General features: G+C 46.9%; 1 protein-coding gene across 2 annotated transcripts in view; it reads left to right on the top strand.

Moving 5' to 3' along the window:
• Window positions 1-20,683, top strand: part of AZIN1 (antizyme inhibitor 1) — a 268,902-nt gene that overhangs the window by 202,847 nt on the left and 45,372 nt on the right. For both annotated transcript variants that reach the window (XM_029591846.1, XM_029591847.1), the window contains exons 10-11: window positions 14,203-14,315; window positions 14,551-14,765. In XM_029591846.1, coding sequence (XP_029447706.1) covers window positions 14,203-14,315; window positions 14,551-14,765 — 328 coding nt within the window. The remainder of the gene's footprint in view (window positions 1-14,202; window positions 14,316-14,550; window positions 14,766-20,683) is intronic.

The raw sequence follows: 20,683 nt of genomic DNA, 5'->3' as shown, positions 1-20,683 counted from the left end.
TGTCCCATCGTCTGCCAGTGTTTTACCAAAGGAGCCCCTTCATTCTCAGTACAAAGGCAGGATATGTTTTCTAAAATGTGGGTTTTAATCTTCTGTTTGGTTTGCCCAATTTACACTCGTTCACATGGGCATATAATTGCATATATAACCTGTGATGATTGACAGTCAAATCTAGCTGAAAGTTTGATATACGCTGTTTAATTTTAACAAAAATTGGGTTGTCAAAAGAACTACCAGGCAAACATTCACCAAATTGCACTTGTCCTATTTCTTGTGGTAAACTTACCTCTAATGTTGGTAAATCAGAGGTAACAAGTTGATCCTGAAGCAAATGATTTTTTTTGCAAGGCAAACACTGGAAAATCTTTAAAAATAGGTTCATGTCCTAATATAGCCCAATGTCAACGTATAATTTTAATTTTACTCAAAAACTGAATCGCACAGATGAATCTAGAAATTTGAGATTTAGAAGATAAATTTTCACGATTCACACAGTGAACGTTTAAATGCTTTCTTAATGCACATGCAGGAATAGCCTTGATCCAGGAATTTCTGCTTCCTTTCTATAGCCTGACTTCTAAATTCATCATTTGAGGAGCAAACCCACCATAACCTTAAAAATTAAGTTGAAATGTCTTTTAAACCCTTTGGATGACAACTATTGTGATGCAGGACAGTATTCTTATCTGTGGGTTTTCTAAATATTGATGTTTACAAATTATCCCATTCCTTGTAAATCCACAGGTCTAAAAAGGCAATATTGAAATAAGAATTAAAGATTAGTCTAAATATTAACCCAATGTGTAGATATTTGTAACTGGGCTAATGACACTGAGAAAACAGAATATTAATATATTGTTTCCATAGGACACTATACCTCCAAAACTCCGATGGATATATATGTATTGACATTCAAATTGATCCATATATAGACATGCAATTGATGGGGCCATAGATGACCCCATTGGAACTCATTTAACTTGATGGTACAATGAATCAAATTTAAAATAACTTGAGTAATAATGGTTGTCAACTGATCAGGAATTCCCTTTTATTTATGGATATGTGTATGCTTCAAACTTTCACTAAATCACAAGCAGCATCCTGGGGGATATTGGTATGAAGACAAGAGATCTGAGGTGACCAGCCACCACTCTAATTGTGCATATTGTGAGATAAATGATGTATTCAATCATATGTGTCTTTAATATAAAATTTAATTTCCAAGACCTCTGGCTGCAACCAGCTGTCTACATATTTAGAAATTGGTTCAAAGACCCAACACTTGACACTATTGGCCAACCAGGTAAAGAGTAAAAAGATTTTTGAATTTTTGGTACTAAATATAGTACCGGAATTACTGGAAATAACTCATACAAATTGGCCAATTTGTCAGTCATTTTCAGCCGTAGTGCATTTTGTACTACATCCCAAACTTCTCTTTTCAAACCTTCAGTCGCATCATGAGAATTTGATAGAAGCTAGTGTAATCTAATTGTCGTTGAGCTTCTGTTACATAATTGCTTCTATTTTGGATTACTATCCCACATCCTTTATCAGCTGCCTTAATGATTATGGATGTATCTTTTTTTTTTTTGTATGTCAAAACAGTTTTTATTGAGCATGAAACAAGGGGAACAATATAACAAAGATGTCTTAGAGCGCTGCATATCAGAAATCAGTGACAATCACTGTAGTTACGACATCAGATGACCAATAAATATACTCATATTTCATATACTATCAGGTATTCTCTCCTCCGCCCAGAGGTTGTCCAACAATATTACCTTCTCTCATCCCCCCTCCCCCCATGCATATTATATCCCCCTCCAAGCCTGCTACCCCTCTCCCCCCACATCCCAAGTCTCCCTTAGCTTACTACCTATACCTGTAAAACATGATTTTAAAAAGTTACAAATATTTATATCCACAAGCCACTGACAACTAATTAAGGATCAAGCTCTGGGCCTTGAGTGGTAATGTTGGGATATAAGGTTCCCAAATTTGGAAAAATCTCTGACAAGAAGTCCTGGCCGATGCCTTGTCCACAATGAGCATGCCATGAAGTTGATTTCTCCATGCCCAATAGGAAGGTGGCGCCGAATGCTGCCATTGCAAGAGAATAACTTTTTTCCCCCACACATAAGGCTTTCCGGAGAAACACTCGTGGTCCCCATCTCCGAACCAATGTAGTCAAAACAAGACCAAAAGTACCATTTGCGGGGTAGGTAACGGGAATATCAAGAATATGGGACAGACTGAAGAACACGCACCCAATATTGCTTGACTAGAGGGCAATTCCAAAACATATGAAATAAGGTCCCCACCACTTTCCCGCACTTCCCACAAACAGCAGACGCCACCAGCTGGTAATGAACCGCTACAGTGGGCGGTATGTAGACCCGCCATAACAATTTAAACTGCATTTCACGATAGACATTAACCGATATTCCCGAGATAGAATGGAAGCTCACCTTCATCTGCTCCTGGGTAATGAAATTATCAACTTCCTGGTTCCAACGGGAGGCCAGTAAGGCAAAGACCTCATTCTCCCTGGTGTTAGTCAATGTCTTATAGTAATAGGACAGGGAAGGGCTTTTCTCCCGCGCTAACCTAAAGAACACTTCCAACTTCAAAAAATTGTGGGAGAGCTTAATTTGTCCGGTAAGGAATTTATATAGTGTTGCAGTTGGATATAGAATAATTGATTTTTAGATAATTATACTGTGACGATAGGGAAATAAAGGGGAGCATCTGGTGCTCGGCATCGAGAACGTGCCCTTAAGTATATAATCCCTTGGGAAGACCAATTTTTAAACCCAGCCGAGTCAGACCCATAGGTAAAATCTAAATTTCCCCCCGTATAGGGAGAAAATAAGCACATTGTCGCGGGAGCTGGAGCATCTCAAGAACATGCATCCAAGCCCAGCGAATCGGGAATATCAATTTAGTCAGCAGCGGGGGTAACAGCAGTCTAGAGCCTTCAGTCTGTAACACCCATCGAAGATCTAATTGTCCCAATAGAGTTCACTCAGACATGTTAATATAGAATGAGTCACACAGTAACCAATCCCAGACAAAACGAAGGTTCCCCAGCCAGGTTATACAATTTTAAATCCGGGACATTTAAACCTTCCTGTCCCGACCGTGCCTGGAGATGGTGAAGCAAAACCCGGGATTTCTTACCGCGCAAGAAAAAAACCCTGAGCGCCTTGTCCAACATCCTCAAGTCTCTCCTCTTGACCACCAGGGGTAAACTTTGGAAAAGATACAACCACCGGGGGAGGAGGATCGTTTTGTATAAATTTACGCGGCCAATTAGCAACAGTGGAAGAGATCGCCAAGTTTCAAGGCGAGTCACCGAAGACTTGAGGAGGGGAAGCACATTAACATCATAAAGTTTGTGTAAACGGGAGGGTATAAAAATCCCCAAGTATTTGAGCTTGTTACCCGCCCAGGTCAAAGGGAACGAATCCTTCCAATGGTCACGTAAGGAATCAAGAAAGGCCAAAGCCTCAGATTTCCCAATATTCAATTTGAGCCCCAAGAAATCACCAAATTTATGGAATAGATTTAACAGAGCATTTGAGTGGCGGGGGTTGGTTACAAAGGTTAAAATGTCATCCTCAAAAGCAGCATACTTAAAGGTTTCCGTGCAAAACTGCACACCTTTCTCCCCCCTGATGTTCTTGGATTGCAAGGAGGAGGCTCTCCAACTGAAGAAGGAAAAGCAATGGGGAAAGTGGACACCCCTGAAATGTACCCCGATATATGGGAAACTGTGCCGTGCCGCTTAAGAACATATAAGAACATGCCATACTGGGTCAGACCAAGGGTCCATCAAGCCCAGCATCCTGTTTCCAACAGTGGCCAATCCAGGCCATAAGAACCTGGCAAGTACCCAAAAACTAAGTCTATTCCATGTTACTGTTGCTAGTAATAGCAGTGGTTATTATCTAAGTCAACTTAATAGCAGGTAATGGACTTCTCCTCCAAGAACACATCCAATCCTTTTTTAAACACAGCTATACTAACTGCACTAACCACATCTTCTGGCAACAAATTCCAGAGTTTAATTGTGCATTGAGTAAAAAATAACTTTCTCCGATTAGTTTTAAATGTGCCACATGCTAACTTCATGCTTGTGAGGCATTGGCAAGCAATATGGCCATAGGTTCCCGATAGAGTAACTGAATGGACTTATAGAAAACTCCATTGATCCCTAGAGCCTGCAAAACCTAAAATAAGTAATCCCACTCTACGCGATCAAAAGCCTTTTCTGCATCGAAACTAATGGCTAAATAGGGTTACCCCACCTGTTGGCATAAAGCCATTACCTGTAGCACCTTCCTAATATTCATTAGCGCATAACACTTTCGCACAAAGCCCACCTGACTGGGTTTAATTAGGGAGGGCATCAGTCCCGCTAAGTGTTCCGCCAAGATTTTCATCAGTAGTTTATGATCCACATTTAACAGAGAGATCGGCAGATAAGACTCCGGCAACATGGGGTCTTTCCCAGGTTTAGGTATTAAAGTAATATGCGCAACGTTCATGTAAGCAGGAAAGGAACCCACTTCAATTAAGGAATTAAAGGCTCTAGTGAGCAGTACAGTTAAGACATCCATCAAGCCCTTATAAAATTCTGCATTATAGCCATCTGGCCCTGAGGCTTTACAATATTTAGCCTGCCTGATGGCGAAATGGACTTCATCCTCAGTAATCGGAGCATCTAAACATGCTACTTGCTCTGGTGTTAATTGGGGCAAATTGAGATCTTGGCAAAACCTCTCACAGGCCTGCATGGATATAGAACCTGCCGAGTACAGTCTGACATAATAATCATGAAACATGGACAAGAGAGTGGGCGTATCGTGAACTACTCCCCCCCCCCCCCCCCCCCCCCCCCCCCCCACTATGAGAGCGAAGCAGATTGGCCATCAGTCTACCCAGTTTATTCCCAAATTGAAATAAACGAAACTTATAATAAAACACACTTTTTTTTGGCTCTTTGATGCAATAGCGTATTGATAGTGTTCTGAAGGGTAAAATAAAGGTCACGATTGGCCGGCTATATTGGTTTTCTGTAGAGTACCCCCAGCCCTTTTCAACTGCAAGGTGAGGGTTAATAACTGCTGATCCAGGGCTTTCCGCTGATGTGCGCTATATGAAATAATTTCTCCCCAAATGACCGCTTTCCCTGCGTACCACAACAATAAAGGTTTTCCAAGTGCTCTTGGTTATTCTGTACATATTCTTCCCACTTAGACGGTAAATAATCTTGAAAATGGGTGTCACCATTCAAATAGGGGTACTGCCATCCACCTCTGTATGTGGGATCCGGATTCCATGTCATTTCCACCCGTATAGGAGCATGGTCCGAGATAAGTATCTCTTCTATGCCCGCCGCACTAATCCTAGTAAAAATATTAGTGCTGGTTAAAATATAGTCGATCCGGGATTGTGATGCATGAGCTCAGGACACGTGTAAAATCTTCTGCCATAGGATTTAATACATGCCAGGGATCAATGAGTTGCAAGGACTTATCTAAAAATTTAATTCCCTTCCCTGGTTGCCCCTCTCTAAGTAACATGCCAACTCTGTCCAATAGGGGATCCCGAACACAATTGAAATCCCCGCCCAAGACAATAGCTTGGTCCAAATATGGAGCTAAATGTCTTAACAAATTTTGGAAGAAATCCAACTTTGGGTTATTAGGGGCATAAATGTTACAAAGTACCACGGGGCTATGATAAAGTTCTGCAATCAATATGACACATCTTCCCAAAGGATCTAAGATTTCCATTTTGATCTTGAGTGGGAGACCCTTATGAATCAAGATAGCAACACCAACTGATTTATTGGTGGCAGAAGCAAAATGTACCGCCCCTACCCAGGCTTGAGCCAGCTTTGAATGTTCAAGGTCGTTCAGATGTGTTTCTTATAAATAGACTATATCGGCGGAGTGTGTTTTTTTTAATAATGTCAAAATGTTTTCCTTTTAATGGGTGAATTAATACCGCACACATTTCAGGAAACCAGTCGTACTCCGCGATTAGCCATTAACTACCCAGTCCAATATTGAGAGAAGTACCAAAATAGTTTCTATGCGAAGTGGGGACCCTCCCAGCTAAGGTTCCCACTCCAGAATAACGTCCCAAAGGGATGAGAGAACATAGTAAATGAAATCTGTATTATAACAGTCGCGAGCAAATAAGCCATAGGAGAATAACCCCAACCCCCCTTCCCCATACCCCTCCTTCCTCCCTCCCTTACCATCCCTAGATACCATTACTAGTATCAAATCCTAATAGAGTCCAATGGGACTCAAGGAGATCACCACAGAGCAGTCCAAACTCCCCGCCACTCCACAGCCAGCCACACCCCCTCCACATGAAACAGAGAAAATGAAGTTCAGACAAGTTGGTGGCAAAACAGCCTTTCCATATTGATGATAATATGACACAGGTAGTTAAGTGAAAAAGCCAGAAGCCATGTTCATTAGACCAACTCAAGGATATATTGTGGTCTGCTGATGAAAAAAGCAGCACAATCCCATTGGAAAAAACTGTCCAATAATTGAAAAATCTCAACAAGAAAAAATGAGAAGGCCACCATATATAACCGAATGCCTAGTCAAGAGGCAGCATGGTAAACAGGCATAATATCTCTCAACAGCACTCGCCTCGTAATAACCAAGAATAACAGGAAACAGTTGAATATATATACCAATAATTGCGCCCTTTGCAGAGCAAATCCAGGCGAAGGAAAAACCAAGAAAAAACACTTTGTTCCAAGTTGCGAAGATCAGGCGCCATTCAGGCTGGGGCTGTGTCGGAGGCCCGCAATGCCTCCCTACTTGCAAGGTATTCCTGAGCGGCCACCGAATCCGTTAACCAACGCGGCCCCGCCGAGGTATTCACTCGGAGACACGCCGGATAGAGCAGGACCGCCTTCTTCCCCCAACGCATATAATTTTGCACAATAAGGCGCCATAACTTTCTGCTGTTGCGCCACAGCAGCTGAAAAATCCTGAAAAACCATTACTTTTTGGTTATCGTGCAGCAGAGATTTCCCCGAGCGCAACGCTGACATGATCACTGCCTTGTGAGTAAAATTGAGCACCTTTGCAATCACAGCTCGGGGTCGATCGCCAGCTGCCTGCTTCTGCCCCAGACGATGGGCCCTCTCTATATGCAGCAGTCCCATACTTGGCGCCAACCCCAGGCTCTTTTCAGCCAGGACTCTAAAAAGCCAGCGAGATCCCGCTCCCCTATATCCTCAGTCAGTCCCACAAACCTGAGGTTAGAACGGCGAGATCTATTTTCGAGATCCTCAAGCCGTTTTGCCTGCTTAACCACAGTGGTTTTGAGGGAAGCGAAATCCATAAGTATGGTTTGGTGGCCATCTTGGAGGTCAGATACATGCTGTTCGACTTCAGCAAACCGCTTTTCAAAGGTAGACAAGGTTAGCAGTGTTACGCTGGGGCTCCGGTCAGGAGTCGTGAACACCACCCAGCAGGGTGGCTCCAGGTGGAGAGAGACAGGAAGCTAGAAACAGTGTCTGGTTCCAGGCTGGGTCAGGGCAGGCAGCAAGTAGCAGTGTCTGGGTTCAGGCTGGGTCAGGGCAGGCGGCAAGTAGCAGTGTCTTGGTCTAGGCTGGGTCAGGGCAGGCGGCAAGTAGCAGTGTCTGGGTTCAGGCTGGGTCAGGGCAAGGCAGGTCAGAAGGCCCGTAGGCCACACACACACAGAAGGCCCGTAGGCCACACACAGTAAGCAAGGCAAGGCAGAGAAGGCCCGTAGGCCACACACACACAGAAGACCCGTAGGCCACACACCGTAAGCAGGGCAAGGCAGGTCAGAAGGCCCGTAGGCCACACACACACACACAGAAGGCCCGTAGGCCACACACCGAAAGCAGAGCAGGCAGGTCAGTAGGCCCGTAGGCCACACATACACAGAAGGCCCGTAGGCCACACACCGTAAGCAGAGCAGGCAGGTCAGAAGGCCCGTAGGCCAGGTAAGAAAAGCGAGGAAGAAGGCCCGAAGGCCGCGCAGGGCAAGGAAAGGCCCGAAGGCCGCGCAGGGCAAGGAAAGGCCCGAAGGCCGCGCAAGGCTAGAGCAGGGAGCCCAGGTGAGCTCGATGCCGAAGCACCGAGGGAACTGTCAGGCAGGGTTATAAGGCCCAACCCAGAACATAGAGTGGACAAGGGAGATGGCCTAGGCCTGTCAGGAGAGCCAGCACTAGAGGGACCCCTGGTGGTGAGGCGGTTGCACTGCAGCCAAAACTGTAACAGTACCCCCTCCGCAAGGCCTCCCCCTCCTCCTGGGTCCCATCTAGCAGGGGGTACTCAAAAATGAAATCAGACCCCTCCGAGGGCAGCAACAGCTGGAGCAATTCAACAGGCTCAGATGGCTGAGTCAGAAAGTCTGTTAGTGGTACCGGTTTGAGCCCCTCCGGGGGTGGCAGCAGGGACCGGTTTAGCAGGCTCGTCTCGGGGTAGTGCAGCAGGCTCGGGCCCCTCTCGGGATGAAACAGCAGGCTGGAACACCTCTCCAGGCGTTGTAGCAGGTTCGGACCCCTCTCGGGGCGATGAAGCAGGCTCGGACCCTTCTCGGGGCGATGAAGCAGGCTCGGACCCCTCTCGGGGCGATGAAGCAGGCTCGAACACCTCTCCGGGCTTTGTAGCAGGTTCGGACCCCTCTCGGGGCGATGAAGCAGGTTCGGACCCCTCTCCGGGCGTTGTAGCAGGTTCGGACCCCTCTCGGGGCGATGAAGCAGGCTTGGACCCCTCTCGGGGCGATGAAGCAGGCTTGGACCCCTCTCGGGGCGATGCAGCAGGCTCGGCCCCCTCTTGGGGCGATGCAGCAGGCTCGGACCCCTCTTGGGGCGATGCAGCAGGCTCGGACCCCTCTTGGGGCGACGCAGCAGGCTCGGCCCTCTCTTGGGGCGACGCAGCAGGCTCGGCCCCCTCTTGGGGCGACGCAGCAGGCTCGGCCCCCTCTTGGGGGCGACGCAGCAGGCTCGGCCCCCTCTTGGGGCGACGCAGCAGGCTCGGCCCCCTCTTGGGGCGACGCAGCAGGCTCGGCCCCCTCTTGGGGCGACGTAGCAGGCTCGGCCCCCTCTTGGGGCGATGCAGCAGGCTCGGACCCCTCTTGGGGCGATGCAGCAGGCTCGGCCCCCTCTTGGGGCGATGCAGCAGGCTTGGATCCTCCTCGGGGCGATGCAGCAGGCTTGGCATCCTCCTCGGGGCGATGCAGCAGGCTCGGCATCCTCTTGGGGCGATGCAGCAGGCTCGGCCCCCTCTTGGGGCGATGCAGCAGGCTCGGCCTCCTCTTGGGGCGACGCAGCAGGCTTGGCCCCCTCTTGGGGTGATGAAACAGGCTCAGATGGCAGAGCAGCAAGGTTAGAAGCAGTGCACATAGAAGACACAGGTTGCACTGCTGTGGGCTTGATACCTCGAGCTTGGCCCCCTCTTGGGGTGATGCAGCAGGCTCGGCCCCCTCTTGGGGCGATGCAGCAGGCTCGGCCCCCTCTTGGGGCGATGCAGCAGGCTCGGCCCCCTCTTGGGGCGATGCAGCAGGCTCGGCCCCCTCTTGGGGCGATGCAGCAGGCTCGGCCCCCTCTTGGGGCGACGCAGCAGGCTCGGCCCCCTCTTGGGGCGACGCAGCAGGCTCGGCCCCCTCTTGGGGCGACGCAGCAGGCTCGGCCCCCTCTTGGGGCGACGCAGCAGGCTCGGCCCCCTCTTGGGGCGACGCAGCAGGCTCGGCCCCCTCTTGGGGCGACGCAGCAGGCTTGGCATCCTCCTCGGGGCGATGCAGCAGGCTTGGCCCCCTCTTGGGGTGATGCAGCAGGCTCGGCCCCCTCTTGGGGCGATGCAGCAGGCTCGGCCCCCTCTTGGGGCGACGCAGCAGGCTTGGCCCCCTCTTGGGGTGATGAAACAGGCTCAGATGGCAGAGCAGCAAGGTTAGAAGCAGTGCACATAGAAGACACAGGTTGCACTGCTGTGGGCTTGATACCTCGAGCCAAACTCTGAGGCTCCTTATTTTGTTTCTGGAGGAGCAGTTTAGAGAAGGCACAGGCAGTTCTAGGACGTCTAGGGAATGTGCTCGTTAGTGTCTCAACAGCAGCTGTGGGAAGCAGAGCCCTGCTAGAGTTAATCAACTCTCTCCGTTTGAGAGAAACCTGTTCCTGAGGCTCTTGCACTGGTGTCACAGAAGCCTTCTTGGCCAGGTAAGTCCTGGGTTTTTCTATCCACAAACTGCCAGCTAAAATGTCTGTTTTAGTGGAGCCAGAAGCAGAATACCGGTTAGGAGAGCTGATTGTTTTTTCTAATGGAACAGCTGATCCTAAAGCAGAACAACGGGGGCAGGGTTTGCCTGGTGGTAACAGACACGGAAGACAGGAGCATTTCCACCACCCTGGTTTAGGATTTAAACAATTTAAACATTCCTGATAGACTGAGACGTTCCTCTTATGACAACCACTGCATACCCAGTGTTCTTGGTCTGAGAGTTGACAGGCAAGACAGTTCTTGTAACTGGGATAATTCAAAGTCTGGCAACAAGCACAGACATAAAAACTTGGAGGCTGAGGCATAATGTGAGTAGAAGGAAAAAGAAAAAATTGGCTCACCGGTAGTACCAAGACCTATCTCTTCACCTGGAAATTTGGTGGCTTCGGCATACTGTTACGCTTGGGCTCCGGTCAGGAGTCGTGAACACCACCCAGCAGGGTGGCTCCAGGTGGAGAGAGACAGGAAGCTAGAAACAGTGTCTGGTTCCAGGCTGGGTCAGGGCAGGCAGCAAGTAGCAGTGTCTGGGTTCAGGCTGGGTCAGGGCAGGCGGCAAGTAGCAGTGTCTGGGTTCAGGCTGGGTCAGGGCAGGCGGCAAGTAGCAGTGTCTGGGTCTAGGCTGGGTCAGGGCAGGCGGCAAGTAGCAGTGTCTGGGTTCAGGCTGGGTCAGGGCAAGGCAGGTCAGAAGGCCCGTAGGCCACACACACACAGAAGGCCCGTAGGCCACACACACACAGAAGGCCCGTAGGCCACACACACACAGAAGGCCCGTAGGCCACACACAGTAAGCAAGGCAAGGCAGAGAAGGCCCGTAGGCCACACACACACAGAAGACCCGTAGGCCACACACCGTAAGCAGGGCAAGGCAGGTCAGAAGGCCCGTAGGCCACACACACACACACAGAAGGGCCCGTAGGCCACACACCGAAAGCAGAGCAGGCAGGTCAGAAGGCCCGTAGGCCACACATACACACGGAAGGCCCGTAGGCCACACACCGTAGTCAGGGTAAGGCAGGTCAGAAGGCCCGTAGGCCACACACACACACACAGAAGGCCCGTAGGCCACACACCGTAAGCAGAGCAGGCAGGTCAGAAGGCCCGTAGGCCACACATACACAGAAGGCCCGTAGGCCACACACCGTAAGCAGAGCAGGCAGGTCAGAAGGCCCGTAGGCCAGGTAAGAAAAGCGAGGAAGAAGGCCCGAAGACCGCGCAGGGCAAGGAAAGGCCCGAAGGCCGCGCAGGGCAAGGCAAGGAAAGGCCCAAAGGCCGCGCAAGGCTAGAGCAGGGAGCCCAGGTGAGCTCGATGCCGAAGCACCGAGGGAACTGTCAGGCAGGGTTATAAGGCCCAAACCAGAACATAGAGTGGACAAGGGAGATGGCCTGGGCCTGTCAGGAGAGCCAGCACTAGAGGGACCCCTGGTGGTGAGGCGGTTGCACTGCAGCCAAAACTGTAACAAGCAGAGAGCTCAGAAAGCTGTTTAGATATTATTTGTAACTCGGGCCGAAGAACTTCCTGCATCGCTAATTTAATATCCACAAGAACGGCTATAGGTGGATGCTCTGCGGCCCGGTTGGCTTCGTCAACTTGGGTGGCGGCCCTTCTCCTTGTCCTTTTCCTTAGTTTTTAGCAGTCGGGAGGCCATCACACTGCACCAACGCCTTCCAAAAGTCATCCAACACCAGCTCAAGGTGAAAAATGGAGAGGCAGCGCCTCAATTACCGGAGATGGAGTTAAGCTGGAAGTGACTAGGGACCCGGGAAGGGAAAGACGCGTCTGATCCCTTTCATTGCATCATGTGATCTCATGTATCTTTTTTTTTTTTTTTTAATTTAAGCAATGAATCCCATTGGAGCCATGTGAGATTTATATCTTGATTTGGATTCTTCCAATATTGCCAAATGCTTAATACTAAATTTTTAAACACCATAATAAATAGATCTTGTAGATTAGGTGGCAACCACTTTGAATGTCTAACAAATTTAGTTCTTTGATATATATCACATTGACCATTAAAAAGTATTGCCAGTTTCAAACATCTAAAAAATTAAAACAATTCAACCCTGGTTTTAAATGGATCATATGTTGGAGTAGGGATAAATGATAACCCATAATTCAACACCTTCAAATCTTCATTAGTTAAATCTCTTGAAGGCAAACTGACAACAGATGTAAGTATGCACTGCTGCTGATTGTTGTGATACTCTGTCGAGTGAATCCTTGAGGGCGATGTTGCCACATTCTTTTGCCTTCTCGATTGTAAGATCGTAAAAAATGAACCAGTTCTTTATTTGAGCCAAAATTCAAATCTGAATTATAATTAGAAGCACCAGGTGAGGGATCGGCTCCAGTATGAGCAAATGATACCGTTTTTATGTAAATCTTTAGAAGTGTTGGGTATAATTGGTTTGTCCATTCTATGAATAGCAGAAGCCTTAAGGTGATTTGATAGTGTGGTTTTGCATGCGTTGGGTTTTGTCCAATAGTAGCAGAATACATAATAGGTATATGGTCTTCTGAGTTTAAAAGGGTTGCAAATAGTAGAGCGCATACGTGGCATTTTTGCAGCATGCTCGCAAATTAAAAAAGCAAAGAAATCATTTGTGTTATTGGCAGTGATTTCTTGATGGCTCTCTGTATTGGAAGCCTTAAATTAATGGTCTTTATATACAGGATGAGTCAAAATTTAAGCGAAGATGCTTGTTAAAAGTTGCATGATATAGTAAAACCTTTAGAGCAGTTGTATTGGGTAAGTATACGATAGAAATGATGCAAAAGTCAGGTTGGAATAGTATGTGTTTTTTGTATATACTATTTCTGTTTGTAGGCGGTAGTGGATGTGAAATTCGATGTTTCATGGTGCTGTTTGAAACCGGTGGTGGTGATATTGGGAGCATTGTGTTTTTGACAGTAAATATTAGTAATTTTTAGACTAATTTTTTAGAATATCTTTATATATGATTTAAGATATGAACATTTTTTTGTTAGGTGTATTACGCCAGGATGTTGAGAGTTCAGTTTTGTGAAATATTACTTTTTTGTATTGATTTGAAGTATTAAAAATTTGGGTATGGTGTTTTTATGGGTGGATATCCCCTGAAATCGGAGTATTTGAAACTAGGGTCCTAGTTGGGATATATGTAGAATAGTGTTTTATGAGTTGTTGGGGCTATTTAGTAAAAGTTAATTTAAGATGTATTAATATGCTTTCATAATAAATATGGTAATAAGTTACCATCCTTTTAGTGTGTTTTGCTAATGATTTTGATGGTCTACTTTGTTCCATGAAAATTCTCTAGCCAGAAAATTATTCACTATAGGTCAAGATTATTACTTGTGGGTCTTATACTTTTGACACAGCATTTTTTTCAGAAAATTCTTGGGCATCCATTGCAAGTCAGGAGTTTTAGGTTATAAATGAGTGCATATGAAAACAAAGAACTATTAGTAAGTGCAGAATAATAATCCTGAACGCTGTGCACACGTACACAGGTTATGAAACAAGTGCACATAGGAAAACACAGGAAAAGAAAATAGAATGGCGGTTAAAAGATTGTCAAGAACAAATTTGTATACTACATTGCACACAAGAACTTCCTTGTACACACAGCCCTTAAAATATTAAAAGGAACATTGATGCAGAGCCTTTTAAATAACTTAAATGGAGGTTCAGAAGAAGGGTGGGGTAACAGACATGGCATCTGATTGCCAGGCATAGATCTGTTGTCTTCCAGGTCAGAATGTATTATTTGTAGTCCTTGATGGTTTCAGTCTGGCCTTGCACAAAATTTAACATGTTTCTGAACAAATTGACTGCATATATGTTTTTATATTGACAACCTTGAATAAAAGCTAAGTACTGAGAAACATTGACTTCAGCTAAAATGCAATTTTCTCCTTTTTTAGAAGAGCAGACCAAAAATGAGCCAGCCTTTATGTATTACATGAATGATGGAGTATATGGTTCCTTTGCAAGCAAATTGTCTGAAAATTTGAACACCATACCAGCAGTTCACAAGGTGAGCATTTTAATAAGTCATGCTATTATGATTTGCCTTGTATCCAAAATGTGTCTCGGCCCATTTATAAACAAACCACCAGTAACATCTAGAATAGGGAACACACTTCAAAATACTGCTATTTAATGTTCTGAGTACCTCATGGGTCTCTCTTGCACTCTAAAGCAATTTAGGATCTAGAAAAAGGTGCATTAAAATAAAGCATAAATGACCTGATTGTTTCTTAATTCTTTAGAAATTTAAGGAAGACGAGCCTCTGTTTGCCAGTAGCCTCTGGGGTCCATCCTATGATGAGCTTGATCAAATTGTGGAGCATTGTCTTCTTCCTGAGCTGAATGTTGGAGATTGGATCATATTTGATAACATGGGAGCTGGCACCTTAAGTGCACAGTCAGCCTTTAATGACTTGGAGAGGCCTCCCCTTTATAACATCATGTCCTTCAGTGATTGGTAAGAAATTTTTAATTTAAGCATGTGATGTTCAAGTTGTGAAGAAGTAGTTTTCTGTCGATAAGCAGGCTGAATTAGCCATGCTCCATGGGTGATGTCAGGTGGCCTGTTGCGGAGTTGTCTCGTCAATTTTTAGCGTACTGAGCATGTGCAGGTATTCCCGCATGAATGATCATTTGAGAATTCTCTTCAGTCTTTTTTTATCAGTGCTTTGCACAGATGCAGGAGATTCTCTGCTTCATACTATACTCTCATTTTCAAAAAAAAAAAGGCAGCACTTTTCAGGGCTACAGTTTCTCTGCACCCTACTGCAGGTTTTAAGTACTGTTCTTGCGGGTCGCAGTGTCCATTACAGACAGGCATGTTACCTCTGTCTGGGCCTGGATCATGACCAAGCAAACTGAATGGACTGTGGCACATGTCCCCAAGAGCCCATTGCCAGAGGGCCGAAAAAAATAAGCCGACAGGCCAAACACCAACAAATGTACCTCTTCATTGGGCGGTGCCCAAAGCACCAATGGTTACAAGCACCAAATTTCTCTGGTTGTGCATCCTGACTCCATACTAAAAAATGCCATGTGAAGCATACAAACCCTACTACTGCACAACTGGAGCAAACAGCCCTGGAGCTCATAAGAAGCAAGCGCCAAAGAAAAAGCACAGCGTGCCATTGAGGCAGGGCACATACATGACACAGTGCACAGCGCATCATTGGTGCATGAAGAATTTGTGGCGCATCGCTAGCACACAGTGTTTCATCGAAGTAATCTTAAGCCTTCAACACGGAAGGCCACAGCACAGAGCACCCTTACAAAAAAGATACATGGCGCCAAGTAGTCTTGCATGGACCAGAAATCCAGGCATAGAAGCAGGGAAGGATCAGAATCCCGTTCCATTAGACCACTATCACGAGCAAGTTCTTCACACTCGGGAAAAGAACACAGCATATTAAGAGCAGCTGTTCAACCACCCAGGATGCCTCTGACTTATTCATCAGGGTTACCTATCTACCCCTTTCCTGCTAAGGTCAGTGTTGGCATACACTATACGACAACGAGGCTTCCATCTGCAAACCCTGAATCCAATTAGCTCTGTTATACCCAGCTCATTACTAAGTGTAGATCTGGACTAGAAACTAGTACTGGAGGCAAATGCCCCATCAATGTCACCAGGACAACAATCATAAGAACATAAGAAATTGCCATGCTGGGTCAGACCAAGGGTCCATCAAGCCCAGCATCCTGTTTCCAACAGAGGCCAAAACCAGGCCACAAGAACCTGGCAATTACCCAAACATTAAAGAACCCATGCTACTGATGCAATTAATAGCAGTGGCTATTCCCTAAGTATAATTGGTTAATAGCCATTAATGGACTTCTCCTCCAAGAACTTATCCAAACCTTTTTTTAACCCAGCTACACTAACTGCACTAACCACCATCTCTGGCAACAAATTCCAGAGCTTTATTATGCATTGAGTGAAAAAGAATTTTCTCCGATTAGTCTTAAATGTGTTACTTGCTAACTTCATGGAATGCCCCCTAGTCCTTCTATTATTCGAAAGTGTAAATAACCGAGTCACATCTACTCGTTCAAGACCTCTCATGATCTTAAAGACCTCTATCATATCCCCCCTCAGCCGTCTCTTCTCCAAGCTGAACAGCCCTAACCTCTTCAGCCTTTCCTCATAGGGGAGCTGTTCCATCCCCTTTATCATTTTGGTTGCCCTTCTCTGTACCTTCTCCATCGCAACTATATCTTTTTTGAGATACGGCGACCAGAATTGTACACAGTATTCAAGGTGCGGTCTCACCATTGAGCGATACAGAGGCATTATGACATTTTCCGTTCTATTAACCATTCCCTTCGTAATAATTCCTAACATTCTATTTGCTTTTTTGACTGCTGCAGCACACTGAGCCGACGATTTTAAAGTATTATCCACTTATGATGCCTAGATCTTTTTCCTGGGTGGTAGCTCCTAATATGGAACCTAACATCGTGTAATTACAGCAAGGGTTATTTTTCCCTATATGCAACACCTTGCACTTGTCCACATTAAATTTCATCTGCCATTTGGATGCCCAATCTTCCAGTCTTGCAAGGTCCTCCTGTAATGTATCACAGTCTGCTGGTGATTTAACTACTCTGAATAATTTTGTATCATCTGCAAATTTGATAACCTCACTCGTCTTATTCCTTTCCAGATCATTTATATATATATATTGAAAAGCACCGGTCCAAGTACAGATCCCTGAGGCAACTCCACTGTTTATCCTTTTCCACTGAGAAAATTGACCATTTAATCCTACTCTCAGTTTCCTGTCTTTTAACCAGTTTGTAATCCATGAAAGGACATCGCCTCCTATCCCATGACTTTTTAGTTTTCGTAGAAGCCTCTCATGAGGGACTTTGTCAAACGCCTTCTGAAAATCCAAATACACTACATCTACCGGTTCACCTTTATCCACATGTTTATTAACCCCTTCAAAAAAATGAAGCCGATTTTTTAGGCAAGACTTCCCTTGGGTAAATCCATGTTGACTGTGTCCCATTAAATCATGTCTTTCTATGTGCTCTACGATTTTGATCTTGAGAATAGTTTCCACTATTTTTCCTGGCACTGAAGTCAGGCTCACTGGTCTATAGTTACCCGGATCGCCCCTGGAGCATTTTTTAAATATTGGGGTTACATTGGCCACCCTCCAGTCTTCAGGTACAATGGATGATTTTAATGATAGGTTACAAATTTTAACTAATAGATCAGAAATTTCATTTTTGAGCATCAAGCTGTGGAACAAATCAGATAGTGAAGGGATTTTTCCCCTAATTTCTTCTTGCAGATAGCTACATCTTTCCTAGCGGCCTACACAATAATACCACTCAAGGAAAAGAAATGGTTGGAGCACCACAGCTATCTCTTTTCCTTCTTCGGGGAACCTGTGTTCGTACTTGCAGGAGGATCTGCTACTTCCTCCAAGACCACGGCACCTGCCTTGCCATTGCCTTTTCTGCCTTCAGATAGTTCTCCAGGGGAATCCGGTAGCAGTGCCGGGGGGGGGGGGGGGAGGAAACCATCTGATCTCCCAGAAGAGCCACCAGAGCACATTTTTCCCCCAGAAGGCTTGACCCTACTGTAGGTTTGTGGAAAGGTTGGGCTCCACATTAAAGCTGGAAATCGAGGAGACATATGCTTGAGCGGAGGTAATGGGTCTGCTTGAGATCCTAAACATCCCTGCGGAACCCACAATTCTACCATCCTATGAGATGTCAAACAGTTCTAAAGAAATGGGAAACCCCTTATTCGGAGTCTGCAACAGCTCAGAAGGTAGCCTTGAAATTCAAGTTGAAAAATTCCCTGAGAAGTGGGATGATGCAACTCGATGATAGTAGAGTTTGCAGTGAAAAACACAAAAGACAAGACTCCACCTCAATCCACTGCCAGGGAGAAACCACAAGGTCCTTGATAACTTTCAGGTCGATCCAGTAAGGCCGCGGTAGAAACAGTGCGGTAGTGTCAGGCGCACCCTTCCTCCCCGCACGCACAGTTCTCTTCACTAACTCCCCGATACTCTCCTCTAATCGCATGCAAATGCATGCCGCGGCTTTAAAGCGGTAGGGAAGGGTTATGCCCGCGTAACCCATTTTACTGTATAGGCGCTTAATACAGCGCCTATACATTAACCTGGGTGCGCTGGTACCTGTCATTTCAAAAGACATTTGAAATGACAGGCACCAGGAAGTGTAAAAATCAAAATTTTTAAATACCTGTCGGAGGGCCGCGTGGGTCCAGGCGGCCGGCGGGATCCGGGGGGCCGGTGGTCGAGTGTTAAATCTAGGCCGCGGGCGGGTGGGCGCCTGTTCCGGGCGGGGGGGGGGCGGGTGGACGCGCGTTAGTTTCAGACGGCCGCGTGGGTACAGGCGGCCGGCGGCGGCGGGAGCCGGGTGGTCACGTGTTAAATCTAGGCCGCGGGCGGGTGGGCGCCTGTTCCAGGCAGCGGCGGCGGGGGGACACGCGTTAGTTCGAGACGGCTGGCGGGTGGTCGCGTGTTAAATCTAGGCCGGGTCCGCACAGGCGCGCATTCATTCATCCAGGCGGAGGAGCCGGTGGCGAAAGCAGCCGGCTCCTCCGCCTGGATGAATGAATTCATTCACTGCCGGTGGGGGCTGCCGGAGAGGCAGCCCCCACCGGCAGTGAATGAATGAATGTGCGCCTGTGCGACCCCTGCGATTCGGCGCTCAAGGCAGTCACATGCCGTGACGTCACGCCGTGAGCGCCGAATCGCAGGGGTCGCGCCTGTGCGGACCCGGCCTAGATTTAACACGCGACCGCCCGCCAGCCGTCTCGAACTAACGCGTGTCCCCCCGCCGCCGCTGCCTGGAACAGGTGCCCACCCGCCCGCGGCCTAGATTTAACACGCGACCACCCGCCGCCCGCCGGCCGTCTCGAACTAACGCGTGTCCCCCCGCCGCCGCTGCCTGGAACAGGCGCCCACCCGCCCGCGGCCTAGATTTAACACGCGACCACCCGGCTCCCGCTGCCACCGGCCGCCTGGAACCACGCGGCCCTCCGACAGGTATTTAAAAATTTTTATTTTTTCTTCTGACAGGTTTTATGTGTCCCACATCATTACATTTTCTCGATCATCTCTGTATCGCTTTTTTTTTAAATTGTGTTTTATTGTTTTTGAGTATCTTAAGCGGTGTCGATGGATTTGTTACTAGACTCACAGTCCTAACTCCTACTAGGGGGAGGCGGTAAACTAACATGTTACGGCCGCGGCAAAACAGTGCGTTACTAATGAGAGAACCTGAGTGCCCGTTACGGTATCGGAGGGGAATAGCTAATTCCTTCATTATACAGCTAATTCGTTCATTTACATGCCGGGTGCGGGAAGGGTTACGCGTCTGTTTTAAGAAGCGCTACGGACGCGCAAAACTGGAGACTGTATCGCTGGTTTGCCTTACCCGTCCGAATTGTGCGCAGCGAGCTCGTTACAGACGAGAAATCTTCAACTGAACTTTACTGGATCGACCTGTTTGCTAGAAAAGTCTTCCAAGAGACTGTTAGCCGCAAAGATAGAACAGCACCAATTTTATATAGTGCAATATATTTGTGTGGAGAACTTGAAGCCATATATATGCTCAGAATCAGGCGAGCCACTCTTGCCTCACCCTTTACATGACCTTGAAGAAGGTTTTAGATATCTCTTTTGGTAATATATGAGATATTTGACACCATGGTTGGAACACCTACGGCATCAGTAGGTGCAGGATGGATGACTTGGCTGAGAGCAAGAAACATCAAGGAAGATGTGCATGAAAAGCTCGTTGGGTGATCACATTTTCAGAGAAGTTAAAGGAAACTGCGCAAATTAAAGAGCAAAACGTGGCAGTTAAATCCCTATTGTCTCAAAGTGAACACAAAGCTGCCAGTCACCAATTCTATCCACAATATAAAGGTTCGTATTACCCTTGGTGACAAATCTGCTCCTACCAACCCTACCACCGAGCCAATTACTAACAAAGCAGACAGCCCCCACAAAGGGGATGCTGTACAGTCTGTGTCAAAACCACAATCTCAACCTGCCACAAAACCTCAGCATAGTTCCTAAATATATCATTGCCACAATTCTGTCTGAGGAGAGTATAACATTTCCAACAGGCCTGGAAGGATGTAACCATGAGCCAATGGATCCTCAAGATAATTCAGGAGTTAACATTTGAACTTTCAGTGCCAACCTGCATTGCCACATCTGACCACATCCCATAAATCCTGACCAACTGGCTTTCCTCAATCAGGAGATGCAAAAATTGCTCAACTAAGGAGCAATACAAACCATCCTTACCCAGGATTGCAGCAAGGGATACTATTCCCATTACTTCCTCATTCCCGAGATGACAGGATATCTTTGACCC

Source organism: Rhinatrema bivittatum, chromosome 2 (assembly GCF_901001135.1).
Source record: "Rhinatrema bivittatum chromosome 2, aRhiBiv1.1, whole genome shotgun sequence".
NCBI lineage: Eukaryota > Metazoa > Chordata > Amphibia > Gymnophiona > Rhinatrematidae > Rhinatrema > Rhinatrema bivittatum.
The sequence above is the reverse complement of the archived record's forward strand: the minus strand, read 5'-3'. Positions and strand labels throughout refer to the sequence as shown.